The sequence below is a fragment of the Lemur catta genome, chromosome 25 (assembly GCF_020740605.2).
Source record: "Lemur catta isolate mLemCat1 chromosome 25, mLemCat1.pri, whole genome shotgun sequence".
Lineage (NCBI taxonomy): Eukaryota > Metazoa > Chordata > Mammalia > Primates > Lemuridae > Lemur > Lemur catta.
The window spans coordinates 1,488,449-1,515,399 of record NC_059152.1 but is presented as its reverse complement, the minus strand read 5'-3'; the positions used below and the strand labels follow the sequence as shown (position 1 = coordinate 1,515,399).

Genomic DNA, 26,951 nt, shown 5'->3' with positions numbered 1-26,951 from the left:
ATGGAAACTAGGGGAGGAGGCAGAGTGAAGGGACAGTTTTAAACAGAAGGTGAAAAGGTAAGAAAGACGCAAGCGAAGTAATTTCTATGTTACCGCTTCCTGGCCCTTTGCCGGGCAGAAATGTAAGACCAGCACGAGGAGCAATTTCTGTGACCCCGAAGAGGCCAACAGGACCAAGTTTGCTCTGCCTACCAGGTCACTGTCCCCTCCATGCGCTGCCAGGGCACTACTTCCATCCTCGCAACGTGGTCTCTCTGTAGCAGGAGCTCAGCTTAGTGGATCCCTCGCTTCTGCCAAGGCTGGACTTAGTGAAGGGCTGAAAGGACATGTAACGTTTAATCTTTTGGGGACCACGCACCTGTTTAGCCGCCCAATTCTGTCTCACCAAGGGAAGAATCCCTTTGGACTCGGCCATACAAGAGTCATGTTTTGCCTAAACGCCAATGCTTAATTAAGATAGCGACGTTAACGCACAAACTAGGACTGAGGATAAACCGCCAGGTTCGCTTTACCCCGCGAGCGTTGGCAAACAGCCAAAGCAGTGAACCGCTCTCGGAAACTCCAAGAGTTTACAAATACAGCTCCAAGGAACAGTTTGGTTCACATTGCTGTGTCCACGAACTGGCCTATGTTGGGTCTCCCAGTTCACAAAGTGGCCAGTGCGGAAGGACAGAAGGATTAATCCGGCACCAAGCAGAGCACTAACAGGCTCAATCTCACTGACAAGGAATGACGATTCCTGCTTCTAATCTGATTAGTATCTTCTACTCAATCTCCTCTCCATGCCCATTAAAATATATACCAGAGAGATCACATACAACTGGAACCATTACAATACAAAAACAAGACCAGCGAGAGCCAGTGGGACTGTATGGGTTTGGGGGTGACCGTGGAAACAGTGGCTTTGAAATGAAGCTCTTGATAAAATCTCAGCTGTTGATTTATTTTTCCTTTCTATAAGCAGGAGTTGCATTGTACCTGGGCAAATGGCTTATGAGGTTCCACAAATTCTGCAGAGATATATACATAGATATATATCTTTGCTATATGTATAGATTGAAAGGTCATTTTCTGTTAACATTCTTATAGAAGACTTGTAGCTGACAGTCCCATATATCTTTAAATTGTATTAAATGAAGTTGCCACAATATAGGCAAAAAGGGTAATTAACTTTTTCCTTTTGTCCAGATTAACGGTGTTGTTTTGTATTCTGACTTTTCATTAGACTTGAAGAGTAAGCTTTGCTCATCTCTTAAATTTCCCCTTTAAGCTGTGTCCTTTGTTTCTTTGGCATGCCAGGCTGGGTGGCAGTCCTGTTCCTACACACAGTGACCATCTTCCACATCCAGATGATGAAAACACCTTCATGTGTCAGGGTTCAGGCTACGGTTGAGAACCAGAAATCTACAGAAACTCAATTCATGTTTTTTAAATACTTTATATGGTAAAAATACAGCAAAAATAGTTTTTTGTTCAAAGAGGAAAATATATACTGCTATGGTCATGGTTCTAAGGATGATTTAAGTAGTCTCTGGCTCCTCGACTGTGCTGCAGGTTGACTTCAACCACGGCTTCTCCAGCTTCAGTCATTTATCAAAGCTAAAATCATACTGTGGAAAGAAGAAATTAATGTTACTAGTGTTTCCTCAGGAATGTTCCTACAGAGTCTCTTCTGTCCAGACTTGCATCCCTAAGATTCATCAAGGCACACTCATTTGAGTAAAAGACAATCATTTATACCTAAAGGAAAGAATATCTTTATTAAGGCCTCTCAATAGCCTAATTTTTTCATTACAAAAAGAACAACTAGGGGTGGGGTAGGGTGGGGAGAGTACAAACTAAAACCAACGTTGGGCTACAGTGTAAAAAAATTAGGCTATGTCCAGGGAAAAAGCCCTGAATTCTCTAGCCAGACCTTCATACACACTGTCACTACGCCGGGCACCTCTTCTCCCCATCCCACCCCAGCAACCCAGCAAACTCCTACTCAGGCTTCTCCACTGGGCTCTAAGGCACCTCCTTTGGGAAGCGGGGCTCTGAGCTCCTTCCACAGCTCGTGGATCCTGCCCTGCACGTCGGCTCTGCCGCTGGAGCGTGAGCTGCTCTGAGACGAGAGCAGGATGCGGGCGCTGCGCTTTCATGCTCTACTACAGCACCCCAGACTGCAGTCACCAGCCCCGAGCTTTTACTGTAGGGATTCTGTGCTGCTGCTCTGTGTCATTTGCAAGTGCCTTACACGATGTCTGCCACAGCAGCCACCCAATAAATACCACTCTGCTAGAACTGGCCCAGTTAAACAATGGTAACAAAACCAGCCTTTCCTTTCAAATACTGGGCTCAGCCTTGCTCTGCTGAGATCAAGCCTAAAATACACAGAAATAACTGAACATTAGTCATGGCATAAATGATTCGTTGTCCAAATTTAACCATACTAAATTTGTTCAATGCACAACACAAATTAATGGTAATAACTAAGATTTCTGAAAGATTCTTAAGAGTTTACTACAGGTCAGCATAAACCTAAGCATTTTACATGCTTTATCCCACTAGTCCGCGTTACAATCTGATGAGGCAGGTACTAGGAACATCCCATTTCTAGATGAGAAACTGAGGCAAACAGAGGTCACGAAACTTGCTCTGGTTACACAGTAAGTGGCAGAACCCAGATTCCACTAGGCCAGCACCTAACCAAAAAACCAAAGGTATAAATTCCACTATTCTCTAAAGACGATGAGCATTTTTTCGAGACTTCAGTTCTATTTAACAATCCGTGCATGTCTGCTGTGTGCAAGGTACCACGCAAGGTGCGGCAGGTGTGAGGGACAAAGAGGCAGCACACGATCCCTGCAGCCAGAAGCCAATGATCTGGTCATGAAACCACTTTTAAGCAACAGCAACCAAAGTCATGAGAAAAGGGCTACAAGGACATCTTCTAAGACTACTCTTTCATCCTGACCCCTTGAACTATGAGTGACAGCAAAGAGTAAGGTAATGGCTGAAAATGACAAGCTGAGAGGGAAGGGAAGGGAAAAGAGACAAGGAAGGGAGGCAGCCAGTGAGGAATGCAGCTGCCAGGCGAACCCGTCCCACGGTGACCTACCTTTATGTAGCTGTGAAGAACCACACCTTACCCTGCCCCCTTGCTGCTTCTTGAAGCCTCCAGCCCATCTTTTCTCTCCTTTAAGTTCAGCAACGGAGAACTCAGACACTCTTGTACATTTTTAAATCCTAAGACTTAGGGTCTACTAGCAAGATACTGCTCCCCACTTCCACATTTACTCCCTTAGTGGGCCCACGTGGGCTGTGCACACAGCACGGCCCCAAGAAAGCTCATGTTACCAAGACCCAGGCACCGTCTGCTCAAGTTGACTCTCCAACACTGTGACACCTATGGGGTGCGGAGCATGAAAACGGCAACCTCAGCTCAACCAACGCCAGCTTGGTTTTTGTCTCTTCAGAAACAAATATAAGGGAACATATATGATGGTAAAGATACCTTCATATATTAATAGTTTGACCTAAAAAAGTAATGACAATGAGAACAGCTACATCATTATGTTCTTAATGTTAAATTTTTTTGCTCAATATTCTTCATCTCTGGTACTTGTATCAAAAATTAAGCATGTTAGTGCTGAGGTAGGACATGAGAACCAGAAACTGACACCAACATGCTTTCTCTGTCCTAGTTTTTAAAATGCAGAAAAGCAAATAAGACAAATGGTGAAAAGGCAACTATCTAAACTCTAATTTTAATCTAATCTACACTAATGGGTGGATTAGCAGAGTGAAAGGATTTAGGAAGCCTGCTTTATCAGACAGAGGCTAAAATGGCTCTGACTTCTAATCTATTTCAAACAAAACAGCAATTCTTAAAAACTGGTATCTCTACACAGTTTCCAATCAGGAATCTTCTGAGCAATAGTTTACTTCAGCACAAGTTTTTCCTAGGAGTCCTTGTGCCTATGTGAAATATTAAAATTTGCCAAATGGAAAAAATAGGAAGGATCTAATTAAAGCTTTGATTCAAAGGTTAAGCCTGGCTTCTAGCCTCCTAAAGGCTTAATCAAATCATACACACAAATGAATTTTTTTTCTCTCCTTTGCTGTCTTCTATGGGTCTATGATGGATAAAGGGAAAAGTGGCATGTTCACCTTTAAAATACAAGGGAATGAATTTAAATTTAAAGCAGAGCTATGTAAGACTTCCAGTGTTTGACAGCCAGTCCCTCATACTTGCATCTGACTTCCAGTGTGTTACAGCTGAAGACTGACGCAGTTTCACCAAAAGAGACCACTTGGCATGCTGGACAATCAGGGTCACACCTAAATCCCTCACGGCCAAGAAACATCAGCAAGATCTGGATACAAGTTGTTGATATTCCCCCAAAACCCATGAGTGGGGTTGTCTCTGAGGGTAAATACGTTAATGCTACAATAGGCAGTGAAACCTCACAGCTGGATATCAGGGGATGACAAGAGTAGCAAAGACAGTTTTAACCACGCTCACAGCCTCAGCAGCTAACACTTAACTAAGGTACCACAGACTAAATCTCTTGTAGGTCAGACAGAATACTGATACAATGACATACACCAACCATCTACACAGCCACAAGAAATTCACATAATCCCCCAAAGTTCTGAAACACTGATGCAAAATCTCACAGTATAGTAGTATCTCACCCACCAAAAGCAAACATGGCATCTAGGAAAATGCTACACTTACCTATAAAGATACATGAAGAAACAGAGCAGGTGGAAACCAAGCTTGATCATGGCTTCTTTCATGTGTGACTTCAGCTGCCCTCTATTGTGTATTTCTGTTGGATCAAACACTCCCATGTTACCACTTGGCACCATAATGTATCTGATAAATTAAAGGATATGCACGTTAGAAGGAGAATCAAATCACAGGCATAAATATTAAAAAATAAGTAACCAGCAATAATCAACCTCTAAAAGTGAACCATAATCAGTGAAACTCAGAAGTAAAAAAAAATATATATATATAAAAAATATGTTATATATAATAGCCCAACTATAAAATTATATCCAATTAGTGTTTCTATTGAGCTATTTTTGAAAAAATTTCCTAAATTTATTAGGTCAAAAATTTTGATGTTACCTAATTTTCAGGCTTTAAAATGTAATTTCCTTTGCAATATTCCAAGTACAGTCTAATTAAAAACTGCAGATATAAACAATAAGGACCTTATATTATATTTTCAGGCTTTTCACCATTCTTTAAGGAAAATTATATCCAAGGCCATGAAAAAACAATTCACAAGTCTTAAGACATCAGAATACATTACATATTTCATAAATGCATACATGCAAATTGGTGTTTTTACTACAAGACTGAGCCATGCAAATCGCCACTTGCCCAGTTCACCAAAGTGAACAAAAACTTACGCATTCTGCTGTTCTTTGTTCTATTACTGGCACATATTTTAGTGCAGAAAGAAGGCTGTGAAAATTTTTTTTTAACGGCTCTGACACAATACATTAAACAAACTCCACTCACCGATATATATTCCAAGTGGCAACAGGTAAATTGAGAAGGAAGATGAACCAGTGCAATGAAAGGAGCATTAACACAGTGACAATGGTATGGCCAATCAATTCTGGAATTACCCACTGCAAGAGAAGAACATAGTGTTACAGCTCACTGCCGTGTCCTTCTTGATTGTACGTGTTATTTGAAACCAAATCAGTGAATGTACAGGGAACTTACAAGCTACTGTTTCAATATTATTTTTAGGCTCCCATGTCCCAGATTTGCATATTGCTGTAACTGCACACCCCATGCAAACACATCAAGGCACAGCTTAAAAATAAAGCACTTAAATTTTAATTACTTTTTATCCTAAGCAAAGGCTTAGATTCATTCATGAAGCAGGTCTGAATAACGACTAGGGGAAAAAAATAGAGTGTTTACTTCCTATTCCAGTATCTATGCTAAAGCCTCTTAGTCTAATTTGGGATGGTTGGTAACCACACACATGTTGCCTTTCAAGTCAGAATATCTATCTTAAACATTTTCCAATCCCCCAAATCCTGAGGAAACCATTTTACAGTCAGGAAAAAAAAAAAAAAAAACCTTAAAAATAAGTATTTAAAAGCTTACAATAACATCTCAAAGTTGACCAAAGATGTTAATGAACCAGAATGCCAGAATCCCGGCCTGTTGGCTGTACAGTGCTGTATGCCCTTCTCTGTGCTGTTTGCTCTGTAATTTTCTAGCTCATGCATCAACATCTATTGTGGCAGGATTCTCAATTCACCAAAGGTCTTCCTCTCCTATGAGTACATATTTTCCTTTTAATCGAAGTTAACTTCTTTTAGTGGAAGTTAACTTTTAATGGAAGAAACTGGCCCAGCCCACTTTCAGAAATGAGGAAAACAAACCTCCGAAAGCTTAGGTACATGCCCCAGGTCACACAGCTACACAGTGGGGAAGCAATACAGTGTAAGCCTAGGGACACTGATCCCAAGTCTCTTGCATTTAGATTTTAGATTACTTTTTTGGTAAACAAAGAGGCAGAGATTTTCTGAGCCATAAACGTAATTTACAATCAATTGAAACTTTCCAGTATGTAATAAGCATTTTAAAAAGTGTAACCAGGCCAGGCCTGGGGGCTCACGCCTGTAATCCTAGCACTACTGGGAGGATCACCTCAGCTCAGGAGTGAGACCAGCCTGAGCAAGAGCAAGACCTCATCTCTACTAAAAACAGAAAAAATTAGCCGGGCGGGCATGGTGGCGCACACCTGTAGTCCCAGCTACTCGGGAGGCTGAGGCAGGAGGATGGCTTGAGCCCAGGAGTCTGAGGCTGCTGTGAGCTAGGCTGACTCCACAGCACTCTAGCCTGGGCAACAGAGTGAGACTCTGTCTCAAAAAAAAAAAAAAAAGAATACAAGAAAATGTCCCATATTGAAAGAGCCTACCAGATGTCCAAAACAATGAATGAAAAAGGCTAATACAAAGGTATGCAAAAGTATACCACTGCAAAATTTCAAAACACCAAGGATAAAGAAAAGATTCTACAGTTTCCTTAAAGAGGACAGGAAAAAAGAGATCATATAATAAAAGGGATAAGAAAACAAAATGGCATGAGACTTCTTAACTTAAACAACACTAGGAGTCAGAAATGTCTTTAACATGCTGAAAGAAAAATCTTTTCCAACCTGGAACCCTGTACTCAAACTCTCAATCAAGCATAAAGGTAAGATAGTTTAAAACATGGAGGCTTCAGAATGTAACTACCATGTATCATATCTCAAGAAGCTACTCCAGCACAATGAGGTAGGAAGCCATGAAAAAGGCAGGCAGGAGATCAGAGAATTAAGGGACCCAGAACGAAAACTGTGAAACAGGCCTGAAGAGCAGCCAGCGGAGAGTGCAACAAGAAGACAGAAGTCTTCAGCAGAAATGTCACCTGGGAAAAAACTTAACTGATAAGTTATTCTGATATATTTTACCATGCAGAAAATAATACTGAAGGGCTTTACATATGTATCTGAAAAGACTTAGTAACAACAGAAAGCTAAAAGAATACATAAATATGGCAATCATTAGCACTGGAAAACATTAAATTACCCAGGAAAAAAACAAAAGAAAGAAAAAAAAAATATGACCATTGTCTACTAGAAGTCTCAGCAATAAAAAATATTAATACTGTAATAGTACATCATAATGATACAAACAATGAATATCAATTAAGCCCAAAATGGAACACAGGAAGACGGGAGAGCAGATGTTTAAGGAAGGGGCACCTAATCACTAAATCTTTCTCTATCATACTGAGAAGTCAACACATAATATTTAAAATTGATAAACTAAGAAATAGTGGTGCAAGCATATAAAAGAGAAATATGAATATAAATACCAGAAAAAAATGAACAGCTCAAGTGTTGAAATCAGTTGCTCCTGAAAGCTAGCTAGATGGGATTTAAAGGGGTCAGGAAGGAGCTGCTGTTTTTCTCTATAAGCTTTGCAGTACCACTGACCTTAGGTATGTATGAGTGTAACTTTCATGAAAATAAAAATTAACATAAAAAACTACTTAACTTCAAATCCAAGGAGTAACTTTCTCAGAAGAATGTTATATACATTTTTATTTTTTATTGTATTTATTTATTTATGAGACAGAGTCTCACTCTTGGGCTCAAGTGATCCTCCCAGTTCAGCCTCCTGAGTAACTGAACTACAGGCACGTACCACTGCGCCCAGCCACATTTTTACTTATATAAAAGAAAACCCACAAAGTACAAAACATATCAAGTAAGCAAAGAATACAAAAAGAAATAATAATCCAACTGAGAAAAAAATTCGAGCATCCTTCCAAAGAGGAGGAGGAATACAGTTTACAAAAATTTTAATTATCCATAGCTGTACTTTTCGAAATAAAGTATAACTTTATTTCTCTCATAGGCCAGAGAAACTTAAGTAGACTAAAGATGTGAAGACTCATTGAAATCGTTTTTAGGTCAAGCCAAAAGCATCTCTCAGCATTGCATTTTTATATGAACTTTCACCCAGAAAGCTGTTCTATCTGCTCATCTCATAAAATGAACCAGGGCCAACTAGTTTCCCTGTATCTAGACAAGCTGTGCAATTCAGAGTACTACTGCCAGCATAAAGTTCTGACTATACCAAAGGTGAAATGACTTTAAAACAAATCAACTAACTAAATCCATTTCTCGGCAAGCCACACAAGGAAGGTCTTTCATTAAGCAAAAGACAGACTGAGCTATTTTCCATGAGTGTGGGAGGATGGGGTTTGAACACAGATGACAAAAACAATTACCCTCATAATGAACCTTTCCCTAGTCTGAGTAATGATGTCCACTGTAGACAAGGGGACAAAGAACATGCGGAGTAGAGACAACATTTCAAGTCAGATATTCTAGCATAATTTCATGGTTTAAAATATTGTAAGACACAGTAGTTCTACCAACATTCCAATGAATAACGTGCCCTCTAAAATCACAAATACATCTATCTGTTGGTTATCTATAACAATCCTGAATATGAAAAATGAAGAACTGACTTCTATGCCTGAAAATGAGCAAAGAAATATCTTACCTTGTTTAACTTTGAGCAACATGATCTGGCATTAATGTAATCACACTCTAAATCAGACAATGTAATTATCTGATGATCAAGATAAGGAATTATGACATTTCTCTTATAACAACTAAATATTTAAGTTTCAAAAAGCAATCCCAGTTGTAAGGCAGAATCAGATTTGACCTGAAAAAAATTTAGTTACTTCCTTAAAGTTTGCTCATTAGACAACTCAATTTTCTCATTTAGGTTCCCTCAACAGATTATTTTCACAAAATAATTCTGCTATGCCCAAGTCTAATCTGGCCCATACCAGAACATTTAGTCTGAGATCCTCAAATGCGGACAAATGGCAATAAAATGGACTTTCAAAAATATTTTAAAAGTTAAAAATCTGAATTTCCAATAGTAGAAAAATAGTGTTTATGATATATCCATAAAATCTTCATTTTTTAAATTTTTTTCTTCATGCCAGATGAGTAACAAGCCGACAAGACAACAAGGTTTGAGGGAGGGACATCTCACCCACATGCGTAAAAACCCAATCATGATTATCAACTACATAAGGATCCACAAAATATCTTTAAAGACTTATGATGTGACTAAAGCAAACAGGATACAAAACTGAAACTATACTATACTCACACGTTGGCAATGCTTATGTTTTTAAAGTTCAATTACAGGTGATTTTTCCCCCCTTAATACTTTTTTCTATTTTCCAAACTCTCCACAGTAAACATATCATATTGGAACCAGGCAAATAAAAAAAAAAATGCTTTTTTTAGTACAAAGTATAAAGTCACAAATAAAATTTGAGGGACAGATGGACACAAAGAAAAAAGTCAATTGAATGATACAATTTCTGGGATTTACTTTAAAATGTTCTATCTTCCCTCCCAATAGTTGGGGGAGAGATGAAAGAGAATGGCACGACCAGGCGTGGTGGCTCATATCTGTAATCCCAGCACCTTGGGAGGCTGAGGAGGGAAGACTGCTTGAGGTCAGAAGACCAGCCTAAGTGCAAGACCCTCTACTAAAAATAGAGAAAGTAGCCAGGCTTTGTGGCATGTGCCTGCAGTCCCAGCTACTCCAGAGGCTGAAGCAGGATTGCCTGAGCCCAGGAATTGGAGGTTGCAGTGAGCTATGCTGACACCACTGCACTCTAGCCCAGGTGATAGACCGAGACCCTGGCTCAAAAAAAAAAAAAAAAAAAAAAATACATCTAAAGTCAAATTCATCACTTTCTCCACAAATTGTTCCTCGTCCAATTTGTTTTATTTGTCAATGACACATGCATCATTTGCCAGGGCTCAAAATATGGAAAGCTGTCTCTGCTTTCTATTTGATATCTCACAATCAATCATTAACAGGTCCTAGCGATCATTTCTTCCTAATAACACTCACATTATTTCCTGTTCTCTGCCCACAACTAAGTACTCCATTTGAAATCCAGATGAACCTATCCCCTACTGGTTTATCTTCCAATCTCTCCTGTTTCCAATCCACTCTGCAGATTCATCTTCCTAATAAACCACTTTGCTCATGTCAAAAATTTTCAATGGCTCCCTACTGCCTACAGGACAAAAGTGAAAGCCCTCCCCTACCCCCTTAACATTCAAGCCCTCCTTACTTCCCTCACAGGTCCACAGCAGGAAAAAAACAGCAAACATTCAAGCTCTCCAAAATCTGATCAAATCTTACCTTTCCGATCTGAACTTCCACTACCACCAAAAATCAACCAAGTGCTCCAGACGGTCTACTTATTAACTGTCACCCAGAAATGCCACAAACGTACCTGTCTCTGCACTTTTGCTCTTACCAGTGTCTGATTTTGAATATTTACCCCTTTGCCTTTCTGTAGGTTTTGTCCACAGTTCAAAGTCCAAGAAAATGCCTATATTCCCTACATGAAATCCACCTTGACCATTTTCCACGTCTTATCTCTAATACTAAGTGAGTGCAACTATCCTAAAATACAGAAATACAAGACACTGAATTTCATCAAAATATATCCTGAATGTACCTTAATGTGATGTCTACCAAGTCAAACATTCCAATTAACATTTCTCTACGTACATAAATCGGCGCAAGCCAAGGCTATTTTAAATTACCAAACCTAGTTTTCCAAACTGCAAAAAGGATGATCCCCCGAAAAAAACAGTTTCATTTCTCTGAGTATAAGCCCTAGTTCCTTATATCACAAGAGGGACATAAACCATCAAAACTCAGGCAAGCGGCCAGGTGCAGTGGCTCATGCCTCTAATCAGCACTCTGGGAGACTGAAGCAGGAGGATCCCTTGAGGCCAGGAGTTCGAGACTGGCCTGTGCAACACAGCAAGACCTGATCTCTACAAAAAATTTAAACATTTAAAAAATAGCCAGGTGTGGTAGCACACACCTGTAGTCCCAGCTACTAGAGAGGCTGAGGCAGAAGGATTGTCTGAGCCCAGGAACTTGAGGTTGCTGTGGCTATGAGGACACCACTAGGCTCTAACTTGCAGAGTGAGATCCTGTCTCAAAACAAAACAAAACACTCAGGCAAGTGATGCTGCCCTCTCAGTCAGCTCCCCAAATCTAATAAAATTCAGGGCTCTTTTCATCAGAAATCATCAAAGTAAAAACTGCTGCTCAGTTGGGGAGGGTGGGAGAGGAAGGTAGGGCCATGGTTACGGAACATTAGCCATGGGGGCAGGCACTGTGCTAACGTTCGTAACGTGTTGGACATATCTAGGACATAAACATTTCCCATCTTAAAGGTAAGAAAACTGACGGTTACAGAGAAGTAATGTGCACAGCAAAGAACCAGCTGAGCAGGGAGTCCTGATTCCAAATTTCGTCCCTTTCCACTACAACTGGCTGCTTGTCCACAATCAAGCATGAAGCCACAGTGCACACATACCCTGTAGAGTTAACCTAAAGCCGGCATGTTCTGACAAACAAAAGGTTTAATTTGATCAGAAAGGGATACATGTGATTTCTGAAGAAAGACGATAAAATTCTGAGCTCCTCATACATTTTTCGTGTATTTAATTACTTAAAACGGGATGTGCATCCCAGCCTTGGGCAACAAGGAAGGGTGGATGCTCCCTCAAGAGCAGGGAAGACTCGTAGCCCGCATGGCTACTACGTACTAGTTTCAACAACCATTTATCTGGAAAACACGGTTCGAACACTGCAACATGCAGAAGTACATAAACTACTGAAGTCTTAACATGGAGCGACAGAAAGATTTAAAAGTTGAGAAACGACTGGGTGCTAAATCACGTGTAGTCAATGAGTTCACAAATGTGCAACCACCAGGGGCAACCAAAATAGTCACTTTGCAGACAGTTTTTTTTTTTTTTTTTTAAATAACTCCTTCCCAGCAATCCCCACGAAACGGCGCCGTGAGAAAAGCACTCGGCCCGTCTCGGGACAGCGGCGACTCCCGGGCGCGAAAGGTGCCCGCAGGTACCGGCACCGCGAGGACCGAGCGCGGCGGGTGCAGCCCGGGAAGGGCAGGAGGCGAGTTCCCTGCGCTCGTCCCGCCACCCGGAGGGCGCGCGGCCCTGGGACCCCCGGGGTGCGGCAGCGGGCACGGCGCGGGGCTCTCCAGGGCAAACGGCGACCTCCCTCGCCCGAGGGCCGACAGGGAGGCCCAGGCGGTCGCGGCTCAGGGCAGGGCTCGTGGGGACGAGCGGCGGGCAGGCGCGCAAGCTGGGCCGGGGCGCGCCAGCAGGCCCAGCCGGCCCCCGGTGAGGGGCGGCCGGCAGCCCAGGCTGCGCCGGGCCGGGGAGCGCCGCCGGGGCCCTCCTCCCCGCCCCGGGACCCTCCTCCCCGCCGTCCTCCTCCCGCCGCCCGGGACCCTCCTCCCCGCCGCCCTCCTCCCCGCCCTCCTCCCGCCGCCCGCGGCCCTCCTCCCCGCCGGGACCCTCCTCCCCGCCGCCCGGGGCCCTCCTCCCCGCCCTCCTCCCCGCCGGGACCCTCCTCCCCGCCGCCCGGGGCCCTCCTCCCCGCCCTCCTCCCCGCCGGAACCCTCCTCCCCGCCGGGATCCTCCTCCCCGCCCCCCGGGACCCTCCTCCCCGCCCTCCTCCCCGCCCTCCTCCCCGCCCCGGCCGCCCCCGCACCCCGAGGCCCCGCGCCGGCGCCCCCCGGCCCCCTCAGCCCTGCCGCTCCGGCGGGGGCGCCAGGCCGGCCTCCGCCCGCCTCAGGCAAGGATACGAAGTAGACCGAGAGGAAGATGAGCGCGCAACAATCGAAGAGGGAGAAGACGAACACCAGCGCCTCCATCCTCCTCCTCCTCCTCAGCCGCCGCCGCTCCTTCCGTCAAACCGGCTCGAGGCCCCGACCCGCCCCCGAGCGGCCCCGGCCCGGCTTGCTGCGGCGCGCAGTCCTCGCCGCCCGCCCGCGGCATGCCGGGAGTTGTAGTCCTTTTAAAAAAAAAAAAAAAACTCTACCGCCTGAATTGCGATGCATGCTGGGAAATGTAGTTCCTTAGTAGGGAGACACACAGAGGCGGGCAGGGCCTAATAATCGGGTTGATTATTTTCAGAAATAGTGACAAGCAATTAGTCAACGAGCATTTATTGAATGCTTTTAATCTGGATATTCTGTAGAATTTATTTGCTACGTGTGAAATTTTCTTAAGTGTCTTCTCTCAACCCACTTGCATTCCCCGAATTGGGAGTTGCTTACCAAGAAGCACCATCAGCTCAAAAGCACAAATCTAACCTCAATGCTTTTAGCGAGACAACTGAGATTGGCCTTTCCTCGCCTGATCTCAATGTCGCTGGAGGTTCCACAGTCCCTTCTTTATCCTCTGTTGCAACAATGTTTACCTCCCTCTAGAGTTTAAGATCTTTAAAAAGTAAATACGATGTCTTATTCATCCATTCATTCATTTAACAAACACAGTAGTCCCCCCCTTATCTGCAAGGATACGCCCCAAGACCCCCTCTGGATGCATGAATAGTGCCAAACCCTATGTATACTGTTTTTTACTAAAATATATACCTACGATAAAGTTTAATTTATAAATCTGGCAAAGTAAGAGATTACCAACTAATAATAAAACATAACAATTATAACAAGATACTGTAATGAAAGTTATGTGAATAACTCTCTCAAAATATCTTATTGTATTGTACTCTTCTTGTGATGTGAAATGATAAAATCCATATGTAAAGAGGTGAGGCAGACGCAGCCTTTCCAGTAATTTTTATATATCTCACTCCAAACTTATTCCTGAATCTGTGTAACTATCCCTTACTTGCAGTAAATGGCTTGGTATCCCTGATTTCAGGGGATCCCTTGCTGAAGCCTTTGTCTAGGCTTAGTACTTTCTATTGCAACATGTTGCCATCACCTGGAACATGTTTTCTGTTCATGTCTTCTGCCCACAAATTTAATGCCTCCTCTACCTTAACTAAGCACTTATCACACACTGTGGCCATAACTTTTGCAGTTTAAAGTTCAACAGCAAAACTGGCAATAAATTTATTTTTCCTTCTTCAAAATTTCACGGATAGAAGATTTGTCCTTACCATAAATCTTACTAACCTCATCATATGATTTTTTTTCCTTAAGTCAAGAACTTTCACCTTTTCACTTACGTGAAACATTTTACAGCTTCTCTTTGGTGTATCTGAATTGCTAGCATCACTATCATTGCACTTTGGGGCTTTTATTGGGTAAAATGAGGGACACTTGAACACAAGCACTGTGATACTTGGACAGTTTATCTGATAACTGAGATGGCTACTATGTGACTAAGAGGCAGGTGGACAAAGGCATGATTCATGTCCCAGGCAGGAATGGAGCATGATGGCGGGAGATTTCATCACACTACTCAAACCAACACACATTTTAACATTTATTAATCGTTTATTTCTGGAATTTTGCTTTTAATATTTTAAAACCATGGTTCACCAAAGGTAACTTAAGTTGCTAAAAGCAAAACCGTGGATAAGGGAGGACTCCTATATTTACTTACAATACCCCTACTACCAGCCAAGAGCTGCTCTAGACTCTGGAGATACAAAAATGAACAAGCCAAACAAGATGCTGCTCTGGTAGGGTGAACAGGAAGAACAGGCAATAAAATAGCAACCAAGTATAGGAAAAAGATAACTTCACTGGATCATAAGCTCTCTGAGTCAAAGTTATTCATTCAACCAATATTTTCTGAGCAGCTAGAATATGTAAGGTACTATTTCAAACCTTAGAGATACAGGGTGAACAAGAGGGAAAATGTCTCTACAAGCCTGTAGCTTTACATTACCGTGGGCAAGACAAACAACAAAATAAATCTACTAATGACAAGTACTTTGTCATTATAAATACTTTGAAGAGGATGGGGAATCACTTGGAGATGGAGTGATCAGAGAAAGCCAAGCTGAGGAACTGACATTTAAGTAGAAATCTGAAAATACCTATGTGAAGATGTGCAGGCAGAATGTTTCAGGCAGCAGGAACAGTGATTTGAAAGGCTCAAGTGCATGTAGAAGTTTGCTGTGTTTAAGGAACAGAAAAAAGACCAATGTGGCTAAAGCACACTAAATAAGGGTGAGATAGTTTCGAGAGGAAATCAGAGGGAGGCAGGGGAAGGTCACAAGGATTTGTAGACCCTTGGCAGGGAGTATAACTTTTATTCTAATACAATGAGAAACCACTGGAGAGTTCTAACCAAGAAAGTACCTTGATCTGATTTATGTTTTAACAATATCTTCCTGGCTGTTTGGTGCATTGAATGTATGAAAGCTGGACAAGCTTGTCAGCAGAGAGATCACTTCTGAGGATGGATACGGGAATTAGCAAAAAAGCAAAACCAACTGGATTTGCTTGACACAGCATAGGCTCAGAGATTCATAAAGGGTTCATAGGTTAAAGGTAGATATACAATTAACAGGTTATTCAATGAAATAATTAAAACAGCTTTCACTACACTCCATTGTACCTTGTACATGCCTCTGTTGGAACACTCATCACATCAACTGTCTTCCTTACATGCTTAGGCCAGTCCTGCCTTAGATTACGATAAAAGTAACAGATTTTATTAGTTTTTATATCCCCTAATATCTTGTATCCTGTAAATAGCTGGTACTTAATAAATGGTTGCTGAATTAATGAGCCATACTGATTATATGGAGAGATTTTATTGAAATTACTCCAGAATTTATTAGAATTACAAACCTTATCTCACACACGTTCCCCCTCAGACGGTAAGGACTCCATTAATAAAGAACAGCTTCTCTAATTTTTATACCTCTCTCAACACTGGACCAAAGAGAAAGCCAAATATGCCCTCCCCAACAGAACACACAGATGCCCTGGTTCTAGTTAGCCCACTACAGCTTCCCTGTGCCAACAGTCTTCCATTAGGGCATCCCTGAGGCCTGTCCCTTGTCCCCACTATACAGCTTGCCCACTCCTCTGCCTGCCTTTAAGCCTCTGCCAAAATCCAAGTGATGGTGGCTGACTGCCTTGCTATGGCAAAATCTGAACGAAAGTCTTTTCCTGTTCTCATTTGTTTGGTCTTCCTTTATTTCCTCAAAGAAAATGCTAGTGATAATTATGCTGAGTCAACAGGCAAAAAACAGGACTGTCCTGAGCAAATCTGGACATAGATCACCCTAATTATGAAGCCCAATTAGACAAGAGGCTGTTTGCTAGTGAGATAACCGGACGGAGTTTGCGAGAATGAAGGTGAAACGTGCCACCACCACTAGGTGGCGTTGCACCATTCAAGAATGCAGGACTTTTCAATTAATGCAGGAAGTGCTTGAAGTGTATTATGCACTGAGGTTACTGATCAGTAATCTTTCTGGTGTAGATGTATGATATTGTAAATCTGAACACTGGAATAAATGTAAAATTGTCTTCAGGGCAATACTTACTGGAAATACTTCCAACAAAAATGTTCGAGCAGATTATTATTTGATCTCTAGTCTTAACTCACTTTCAATTATTGGCTACTGCACATGAGACAGTAATGAGGTGAACACACTCCCTACCCTTAAGAAGCAGGCATTCTAGAGTACTTGGAGGCCATGTGTGAAAGGCTGGTTACATGATTTGCAAGACCCAGTGCAAAATGAATATAAGGGACTAGTTGTGCAAAAAGTATTACGTATCTCAAGATGGCAACAGCAGAGCATTAAACCAAGTGTGGGGCCCTTCTAAGCATAGGGTCCCGTGTGATTACACAGGTTGCACACCCAGGAAGTCAACCCTAAGTGTAGGATAGTATTCTGTGACAAATTATAGACTAATGAACTATGTTGCTTGGTATATGTTGTGATGCTACCAGGCCTTTCAACCTGTTTTTTTTTTTTTTTTTTTTTTTTTGAGACAGAGTCTCACTTTGTTGCCCAGGCTAGAGTGAGTGCCGTGGCATCAGCCTAGCTCACAGCAACCTCAGACTCCTGGGCTTAAGCGATCCTACTGCCTCAGCCTCCCGAGTAGCTGGGACTACAGGCATGAGCCACCATGCCCGGCTAATTTTTTTGTATATATATTTTTAGTTGGCCAGATAATTTCTTTCTATTTTTGGTAGAGACGGGGTCTCACTCTTGCTCAGGCTGGTCTTGAACTCCTGACCTCGAGCGATCCACCCGCCTCGGCCTCCCAGAGCTAGGATTACAGGCGTGAGCCACCGCGCCCGGCCTGTTTTTTTAATTTTTTTTCTGTTTAGGCCAGCTCAGCCAAGACCTTTTAACCTGTTTTTATTCTATGTAGCACATTTGGCATGCATAGAACTAAGTTACATTTTAAAAATTACTAGACATTGACTATATTTGTGGTATTTGGTGTAGGAAATCTTTGCTAATGTTTGATATAATCAAGCACATAAACATCTAATCTAATGAAAAAGGTGTTATAAAAAGTTGCAATTATAAGTCTTCTCTTCCCCACAAGACTAAAGGGCAGGGGACTGAAACTGGTAGGCACTCAATAAATAATTGTTGAACAAATGGAAGAAGACTAGGAAGTTCAATATCAAGGTGCCAGCATCTTATGAGGGCTTTCTTGCTGTGTCATCCCAGTGGAAGGCAGAAGGACAAAAGAGCAGGAGAGGGCAGAAGGGGGCAGAACTCATCCTTTTATCAGGAATCTACTCCCACAATTACTAACCTATTCTCTCTATGACAGGATTAATCCATTTATGAGGGTTCTATCACCTAATCACCTCTTAAAAAGTCCCACCTCTCCATATTGTTGTATTGGGTATTAAGTTTCCAACTCATGAATTTTGAGAGACACATTCAAACCACAGGCACAACCCAAATGTCCATCGATGGATAAATGAATAAGCAAAATGTGGTATACCCACACAGTGGAATATTATTCAGCCTTTAAAAAGAAGGAAATTTTGACACGTGCTATAACATAACATTATGCCAAGTGAAATGCGCCAGTCACAAAAAAAATCAAACATTGTATGATTCCACTTATATGAGATAATTAGAGTAGTCAAAATCTTAATGACAGAAAGTAGAACAGCAGTTGCTAGGGGCTGGGTGGGGGAAAGGAGGAATGGGAGCTAGTTTTTAATTGGCATAGAGTTGCAGTTGTATAAGATGAAAAGAGTTCTGGATATGGATGGTGATGGTTGCATATTATGCATGTATTTAATACCATCAAACTATACACTTCAAAATGTTTAAGATGGGAGGGGGAGGAGGGGATGGGTAAATCACACCTGACAGATGTGGTCTGAGGGACAGGCATGCTTGTAGCTCTGACTCCAGTGGTGCAAAGGCCATTTATGTAAGCAAAGCATTTGTACTCCGGTGATGCTCTGAAATTAAAATAAATAAATAAATAAAAATAAAAATGGTCAAGGAATCTGAATAGATATTTCTCCAAGGAAGTTATACAAATGACTAACAAACACCAAAATGTTGTCCCACATCATTAGCAGTCAAGGAAATGGAAATCAAAACCACTATGGACTACCACTGCATACCAACTATTAATAGGATGGCTATGTTCAAAAGATCACTTAATAACAAATAGCAGTGAGAATTTGGAAAAACTGGATCTCTCAAACATTGCTGGTGGGAAAGTAAGATGGCACAGCTACTTTGAAAAACACTCTGGCAATTTCTCAAAAGGTTAAACATAGAGTTACCATAGGACCCAGCACGATTCCTAGGTATGTGTAAGTGTATATCCATATGATGGAATATTATTCAGCCACAGAAAGAAATGAAGTACTCACACATAGTACAACATGGATGAACCTTGAAAACATGCTAAGTCAAAGAAACCAGCAATAAAAGACCAGACAGTATGTGATTCCATTTATATAAAATGTCCAGAATAAGTAAATCTATACAGAAAGAAAGTAGGTTAGTTTCCTGGGCTTGAGGCGGAGTGGGTAGTTCTAGGGAAATGGGGTGTGACTGCTGATGGGTACATGGTTTCCTTTGGGGGTAATGAAAATATGATAAAATTGATTGTGGTAATAGTTGTACAAGTCTGTGAATATATGAGAAACCATTGAATTGTACTTTAAATGGGTGAATTGTAATATATGTGAACTAAGCAGTTTTAAAACATTTTAAGACTTATTAAAGTTATACCTAACGTTTTTATAATTGAAAGAAGAGAAATGAGTTCCACTGTTGCACAGGGAAAACATAAAATCTCAAATGTGATTGTCTCAAGAATAGTTGGTTTTAAAAGTCCTGATTAATATTTAACTATTGTCTATTTGTATTGTCAATACAAATAATTTTTGACTTATTAAATATCTGAAAGCTCTTAGTAAATTAAAAAAAATGTTTAAGATGGTAAATTTTGTTATGTGAATTTTACCACAATAAAAAAAACTCAATAAAACACAGTACATATAGTAAAGAAGATATGAAGTTTAAGCCAAGTAGACTATTATTTTGAATATCAGTGTGGGAAATCTATACTTAATTCAGTGGACAGTTGAGAACCATTGAAAAGAACAGTGACAGGATCTGAACTCTTTTGGTGGATGTCAGCTCTTTTGATGGATGTCAGCAGTACGCTGAGCAAATAAAGTTATCTATCACCATCTTCTCACACCCTTCTCTTAATTCCCTTTTCTCTCCACCCCTATTCCTCAATACACTGCACTTGGCCGGGCGCGGTGGCTCATGCCTGTCATCCCAGCACTCTGGGAGGCGAGGCGGGTGGATCACTCGAGGTCAGGAGTTCGAGACCAGCCTGAGCAAGAGTGAGACCCCGTCTCTACTAAAAATAGAAAGAAATTATCTGGCCAACTAAAATATATACAGAAAAAATTAGCCGGGCATGGTGGCGCATGCCTGTAGTCCCAGCTACTCGGGAGGCTGAGGCAGGAGGATCGCTTAAGCCCAGGAGTTGGAGGTTGCTGTGAGCTAGGCTGACGCCACGGCACTCACTCTAGCCCGGGCAACAGAGCGACACTCTGTCTCACAAAAAAAAAAAAAAACAAAAAAACCCACTGCACTTAATATCGTCATAAGCCAAATAAGACCTGAAATAAGAGTATTGAAAACATGATTAAAACACACACACACAGAAACTAAAGCATGCAACTTTTTTTTAAATGAATGATAACTATCCGTTTGTATCTTTGGGTAGATACAAATGTTTAATAAAATTCTGGCCAGGCGTGGTGGTTGTCGCCTGTAATCCTAGCTATCAGGGAGGATTGCCTGGGCCGAGAGCAACATGGCAAGAACCCCGGCCCCCGGGCGCGCACCTTTAGTCTCAGCTACGCTGGGGGGTGAGGTGGCAGGATCCCTCGGGGCCAGGTTGGTGACCACGCTGGGCCACATAGTGAGACCCCGTTTCAAAAGAAAAAAAAAAAAATTCTGGCCAGTTTCTAGGCTAAGTAGCCTCGCACTGGGGGTACTCAACTATTACAATTATCTATTGATAACAGCGTAAGATCAAACGAGTTCTAAAAGTATAAAATGACTTAGTTTTTTGGGTAAACCAGACTCTCCTTTTTTTTTTTTTTTTACACCTAGCCCCTCCGTCGGGCCTCGACAATGTCGGTCTTTAGGTGGAAAAGCAAGCAGCGGGGGCTGGTGTGTTTTTAGCCTGACTCAACCATTCCAAGTATCCACAGTTCAGTTTCGTTGAGGTTCTCAGCCAAGATTTATTCTGCAGGGAAAAGGGTGTGGTTCGAACGGCTGGAACGTGACGAAAGAAACCTCGTTTCCCAACAGCCGCCGGTGACGAGTCCCCGCGCAACAGGGGCGGGACTTCCGGCGGCCGCGGCGGGCCCGTGTGTGCCCAGCTGGGAACCAATAAAGTTGCGCGTGTTCAAAAGGGGTCCTAATCGTCCCGGGGTCTGTTGGATACGCCTGCAAAATAAAACTCCAAGAAACTCCCTGAGGTTTTCAAGTCTTCTCCTTCTCCTCGGGTTCTTTCTTTCTTTCTTTCTTTTTTCGCATTCGCATTCCTTTTGTCCTGAGGAGGACGGCGAGGGCCCGGCCGGGCGGGCGCATTTGAGCGCAGCTTGGTCCGGCAATCGCGGCGGGCAGCCCCACGAGGACCCCGCGGTCACGTGGAGCGGGCGGCCCGCGCTGTGGTCAGGGAGACGCAAGCGATGAAGCCCAGACCCGCCGGGTTCGTGGACAATAAACTCAAGCAGCGAGTTATCCAGGTGTGGGTTCTGCGCGGCTCGGCCTCGTGAGGCCCCGGGCCCTGCCGCCCTTTTTCGGGGCGTTCGACCCGAACTCCACGAGCTCTGGGTTGGGGCGCGGGTCGGTTCGGCTCCGGGGCTGGAGGTGCGGGAAAGGGGACGCGCCTCGGGTGCAGCCTGGCCGGGCTTCCTTTCAGGACCGCGGAGTTAGCCTCGGAATCACAACCCCTTTGTAAAGTTGGGACAGAAACATTCCTCCAACGCCCGCGTTGTACGAGGCCCTTTGGGAGGCCCTTGAAGAAGACGTTCATTTCCGTTCTCAAGGAACTTGCACATAGTAACAGTAGATAATGTGGATCTGACGTGGGAATAGACACTTTGTTTACGGTTTTCTCATTTTCATAACCATCGGTAGAAAGCAAGTGCAAGTGCGGCAAATGCCTTGGAATGGTACGGAATATAGTGGCATGATCATAGTTCACTGCAGCCTGGAACAACTGGGCTCAAGGGGTCCCCCTGCCTCAGCCTCCCAAGTAGCTGGGACTACAGGTGCACACCACTGCACCTGGCTAGTTTATTTATTTATTTATTTTTTGTGGGGAGGTGGTGTCTTGATTTGTTGCCCAGGCTGGTCACCGTTTCAAGCTTCATTTAAACTTCTTCATCTTTAAAATGGGGAGACTAATATCTGCTTCATAGGAGTGTGAGCATTAAAAGAGATAATGTGTAAAAGGCCCCTACAACAGTACCTAGGATAGAGGTTCCCAAAGTTTTTTGATTCACGGGGCCTTTAGTTTCGTAGTAACTTTTTCATGATTATGCTCGGCCAAAAACAACACTTAATAAGTAATTGTGTTGATTAAGTATTTAGGTTCAAGTGACTTAATAAGTAGTCAGTCTTAATAACTGAGGAGCTATTTGAAAGATAATATAAAAGGCTGGGCATGGTGGCTCACATCTGTAATCCCAACACTTTGGGAGGCTGAGGAGGGAGGATCACTTGAGGCTAGGAGTTTGAGACCAGCCTGGGTGACATAGGGGGACCCTGTCTCTACAAAAATTTAAAAAATTAGCTGTGCATGATGGCATGCGCCTGTGGTCCCAACTACTTGGTAGGCTGAGGCAGAAGGATTACTTGAGCCCAGAAGTTTGAGGCTGCAGTGAGTTATGATCATGCCACTGCACTTGACCCGGGGTGACAGAATAAGACCGTGTCTCAAAAAAAAAAAATATATATGTGTGTGTGTGTGTGTGTGTGTGTGTGTGTACACACACACACACAAAAAAAAAAAATCTAAGGAAAATTAGTGTATTTGTATTTCTTTCTTGACCACTTACTAGTGGGCTTTGTGTGCTCATTGGGCACTATACAATTTCTCATACCTTGGAATCAGATCGACACCATCACTCATTTCCTGTTCTATGTTGATTTTTGCATAATTGCTTTTTAATCACAGCAACCTCTGAAAACCCAATTTTGCAAAAATATGACATCATCAAAAGGTGATTTGATGTTGAAACTGAATTGCCTCAAGCTAGTAGTTTCTGCAATGTTTGACATGTCAAATTTCATTGTGTTCCTTCAAGTTTAAAATATCCCATGGTGCCCTTGTGAGTTTACTGTTGTGTCCTGGGGTGTTTGGAAACCTAGGATAAAGTAAGCCCTCACTTACCACCTTGTAGCTGTTCTAGTAATTGTTATTATGTCACAGTGATTAATAATGTTAAATTTTCTCATTCTAGACTTGACAATTATTTGGTGATTTTTATTTATGTTTCTGGTATGCTTTATTGAAGAGTTTACATTGACGGATAATGTGTTTGAATAGCTCAGTCTCTTGTTTATTGATTAAAATTACTGTGTTTGAAATACTGAGTGTTTTATATTTGGCAAATTTTCTGTTTTAGTACCTCGCCAGTAACAGATGCGGCAAATATGTGGACATTGGAGTCTTGGCATCTGATTTACAAAGAATGTACAGGTAAGAAATGTAATTTCCAGATCCTTGTCTTTTATTCCCCTACCGTTTTTCAATTTTTTAAAAATTATTATGGGTACATAATAGTTGTATATCTTTATAGGGTACGTGTGGTGTTTTGATACAAGCATACGATGTGGATTAATCAAATCAGGGTATTGGGGTGTCCGTCACCTCAGGCATTTATCATTTCTTTGTGTCAGGAACATTCCAATTCCACTCTTTTAGTTAAAGTATTCCCTAACTTACTGTTGATTATAGTGACTTTGTTGTGCTATCACATATTGTTCTTCCCTACCATTTTATAAGTTTCCATCCTGATTAATTTTCCAATTGATAGCATTGTTGCTGGCATTAGTTCACCACTCCATAAACCTGGAATTCAATTCAGTTATACAGACATTTATAAAGTATCTATCATATGCAATGAGCTGTCTTTACTATGGGGAACAGCTACTTTGAGTACCTCATGGTCTGCTCAGGAAATAAAGATGTTACTAAATTACTTTCATTCCTGCTTCATTAGACAATTAAAACCATCAGGCATGATGTTCCTCAGTTTCCTGACTCTTTCTGGAAGTGTATCCCTCATTGAGTCTTCTCACTGAAGATTACATTCTTCACTTCTACCTCTAATCCCTCCTCTTCTGATATCTTGTATCATTAATTATCCCTGCTTTGTATATGTCAATGTCTGTATTTTCTTTTCCTCCTTATACTATGTGTGAGTTTGCTAGGGCTGCCGTAACAAAGTGTACAGACCGGGTGGCTTCAATAACAAATTTGTCTCCTCACAGTTTTGGAGGCTAGAAGTCTAAGACCACGGCATCAGCAGGTTTTCTCCATGGCTGGTAGATGGCTGCCTTCTCTTTGTCCTCACGTGGTGTTTCCTCTGTGTATACATGTCCGTGTCTTAATCTCCTCTTCTTATAAGCACACAAGTCATATTGGATCACAGCACACCCATGTAACTTCATTTTGCATTAATTATTTCTAAAGGCCCTGTCTCCAAATACAGTCACATTCTGAGGTACTGGGGGTCAGATAGTTCATATTCTTCAACATATGAATTTGGATGAGACACACTTCAGCCCATTGGGCTCTGTTCTCTGGCTCCCCAGATTTCATGTCCTTCTCACACTCAGATAAACTTTTTCCATTCCAGCAGCCCCAAAAGTCTTAACTCCTATCTAAACATCATCTTAAGTCAGGTATGGGTGAGACTCAAGGTATGATTCATCCTGGGGCAAAATTCCTCTCCATCTGTGGACCTGTGAAACCAGACAGCAAGTGACCTGCTTCCCAAGTGCAGTCACGCACCATATAATGTTTTGGTCAGTGATGGATTACATATACTGTGGTGGTGTTGTAAGATTATAATACCGTATTTTTACTGTACTTTTCTGTGCTTAGATATCTTTAAATACACAAATACCATTGTGTTACAGTTGCCTGCAGTATTCTGTACAGTAATATGCTGTATAGGTTTGTAGGAACAATAGGCTATACTATATTGTCTAGGCTGTACCACCTAGGTTTCTGTAAGTGCACACTATGATGTGCACATGGCTAATAAAAAATTAGCCATGGTGGCATGTGCCTATAGTCCCAGCTACTTGGGAGGCTGAGGCAGGAGGATTGCTTGAGCCCAGGAGTTTGAGGTTGCCGTGAGCTATGAACAGGCCACTGCACTCCAGCCTGGGCAAACAGAGCACAGACTCTGTCTCTTTGAAAAAAAAATTTTTTTCAAAATAGGTTCATGGCCAGTGTGAATACAGTGACATAATTAAATATTCATGCAAATTTATTTGATCCTTTTAGATTGAGCTTAATGGCGAAATATTGGCGGAGACCACAGTGTTGAACTTATTCTTTTTTTTTTTTTCTTTTCCCAAAACTCTAGTAGTGTTATGTATTAAACTTTTTGTTACTTTTTTCAGTATAGACTATGGTCGAAGAAAAAGAAATGCTTTTCGGATTCAGGTAGAAAAAGGTGAGTCTTTTAGTGTTAGTGCTAAATTATCAATAAAGCTATAGAAGAATTATTTTAGCTCATGGCCTTTTTCTTTCTATTTCAGTATTTAGCATCATTAGTATTGAGAAAGAATTTAAGAATCTAACAGAATTAGAAGATGAACATGTGGCTAAAAGAGCAAGACAAGGCGAAGAGGATAATGAGTAAGCATTACAAAATCCAGTTTTTTCCTGACACATGGACCTAATGACGTTACATTCCTACTTGTAAAACTTGCAGTGGCTCCTCATTCCCAAGGTGACCCTTCATAATACTTACCCGACCTTGTGCAGACCTTTACTTCAGCCATACTGAATGCTCATTATTCCCCCAAAGAGGTCAGATTCTTTCTTGGGATGTGCCTTCGTATGGGTGGTTTTCTGTCGCTGGAGTATTCATTTCCCATTCACAAACTCCCACTCAGCCTACAAGAGTCGGTTGAAATGTTACTGCCTTTGTTACGCCTTCCTAGACTCTGTTTTCAGTGTTTCTTTAGCTTCTAGTTACAGGTATTTATTGTATTCGTTATCATATCATACGGTATTGAAATTATTTGTTTACTTGTTTGCATTACCAGGGGAAGTGTCTCATCATCTTTGTTTTTTTCTATCCTAATATAACCTAGGTACATAAAAATATGCTAATTAATTTTGTGGTTTACAGAATATTGTCTAGGCTTGGTGGCTCATGCCTGTTATCCTAGTACTTTGGGAGGCTGAGGTGGAAAGATTGTTTGAGGCCAGGAGCTCAAGACCAGCCTGGGCAACATGGTGAGACTCCGTCTCTACCAAAAATTTAAAAAGCAGCCGAGCATGGTGGCACATGCCTGTGGTCTTACCTACTTGAGAGACTGAGGCAGGAGGATCGCTTGAGCCCAGGAGTTTGAGGTTGCAGTGTGGTATGATGATGCCACTGCACTCTACCCAGGGCAATAGAGCAAGACATTATCACCAAAAAAAAAAATTGAAGGCTTTTGAATAACTTTAGTGATGTACAATTGACATATAATAAGCTGTACATTTTTAAAGTGTATAATTTGTCAAGGTTTGACTTAATGTGTATACTCATAAAACCATCACCATTAGCAAGATACTGAACATTTCCATCAATACCGAAAGTCTTCCTGTTCCCCTTTACGGTTCATTTCTCCCTCCACCCCCCTTTCTAACCAGCGTTGGTTTGCTTTCTGTCATTGAATGTTAGATTGCATTTTCTAGAATTTTATATAAATAGAATCTTACAGTATATACTTTTAAGGTCTGGGTTCTTTCACTTAGCGTAATTTGAGATTTATCAATG

At 41.9% G+C, this 26,951-nt stretch overlaps 2 protein-coding genes and 1 non-coding gene across 6 annotated transcripts in view; 1 reads left to right on the top strand and 2 right to left on the bottom strand.

Moving 5' to 3' along the window:
* Nucleotides 1-1,418: 1,418 nt before the first annotated feature.
* CNIH4 (cornichon family AMPA receptor auxiliary protein 4) lies at nucleotides 1,419-13,452 on the bottom strand. 2 transcript variants are annotated; one of them, XM_045537111.1, is made up of 5 exons: nucleotides 13,268-13,452; nucleotides 9,085-9,153; nucleotides 5,522-5,634; nucleotides 4,724-4,864; nucleotides 1,419-1,610 (listed from the first exon to the last, which is right to left on the bottom strand). In XM_045537111.1, exons 1-5 carry the CDS (start codon nucleotides 13,334-13,336, stop codon nucleotides 1,583-1,585), a joined length of 420 nt encoding a protein of 139 aa, XP_045393067.1. In that variant the 5' UTR covers nucleotides 13,337-13,452; the 3' UTR covers nucleotides 1,419-1,582. The 2 variants fall into 2 exon arrangements, with proteins under 2 accessions (XP_045393067.1, XP_045393069.1); XM_045537113.1 differs by lacking the exons at nucleotides 9,085-9,153; nucleotides 13,268-13,452 and adding an exon at nucleotides 5,856-6,730.
* LOC123627622 lies at nucleotides 9,536-9,636 on the bottom strand. The gene has a single exon (XR_006731387.1). It is a non-coding gene; the product is annotated as a small nucleolar RNA U13 (small nucleolar RNA).
* Nucleotides 13,453-21,564: 8,112 nt separating the features above from the next.
* The window catches only part of NVL (nuclear VCP like), a 45,447-nt gene continuing 40,060 nt past the window's right edge, over nucleotides 21,565-26,951 (top strand). The window contains exons 1-4 of one of the 3 annotated variants that reach the window (XM_045537106.1): nucleotides 21,565-21,680; nucleotides 23,568-23,641; nucleotides 25,579-25,631; nucleotides 25,717-25,816. In XM_045537106.1, the coding sequence (XP_045393062.1) occupies nucleotides 21,624-21,680; nucleotides 23,568-23,641; nucleotides 25,579-25,631; nucleotides 25,717-25,816 (284 nt within the window). In that variant the 5' untranslated portion in view covers nucleotides 21,565-21,623. The remainder of the gene's footprint in view (nucleotides 21,681-23,567; nucleotides 23,642-25,578; nucleotides 25,632-25,716; nucleotides 25,817-26,951) is intronic. The other 2 variants (XM_045537107.1, XM_045537108.1) reach the window with 2 other exon arrangements.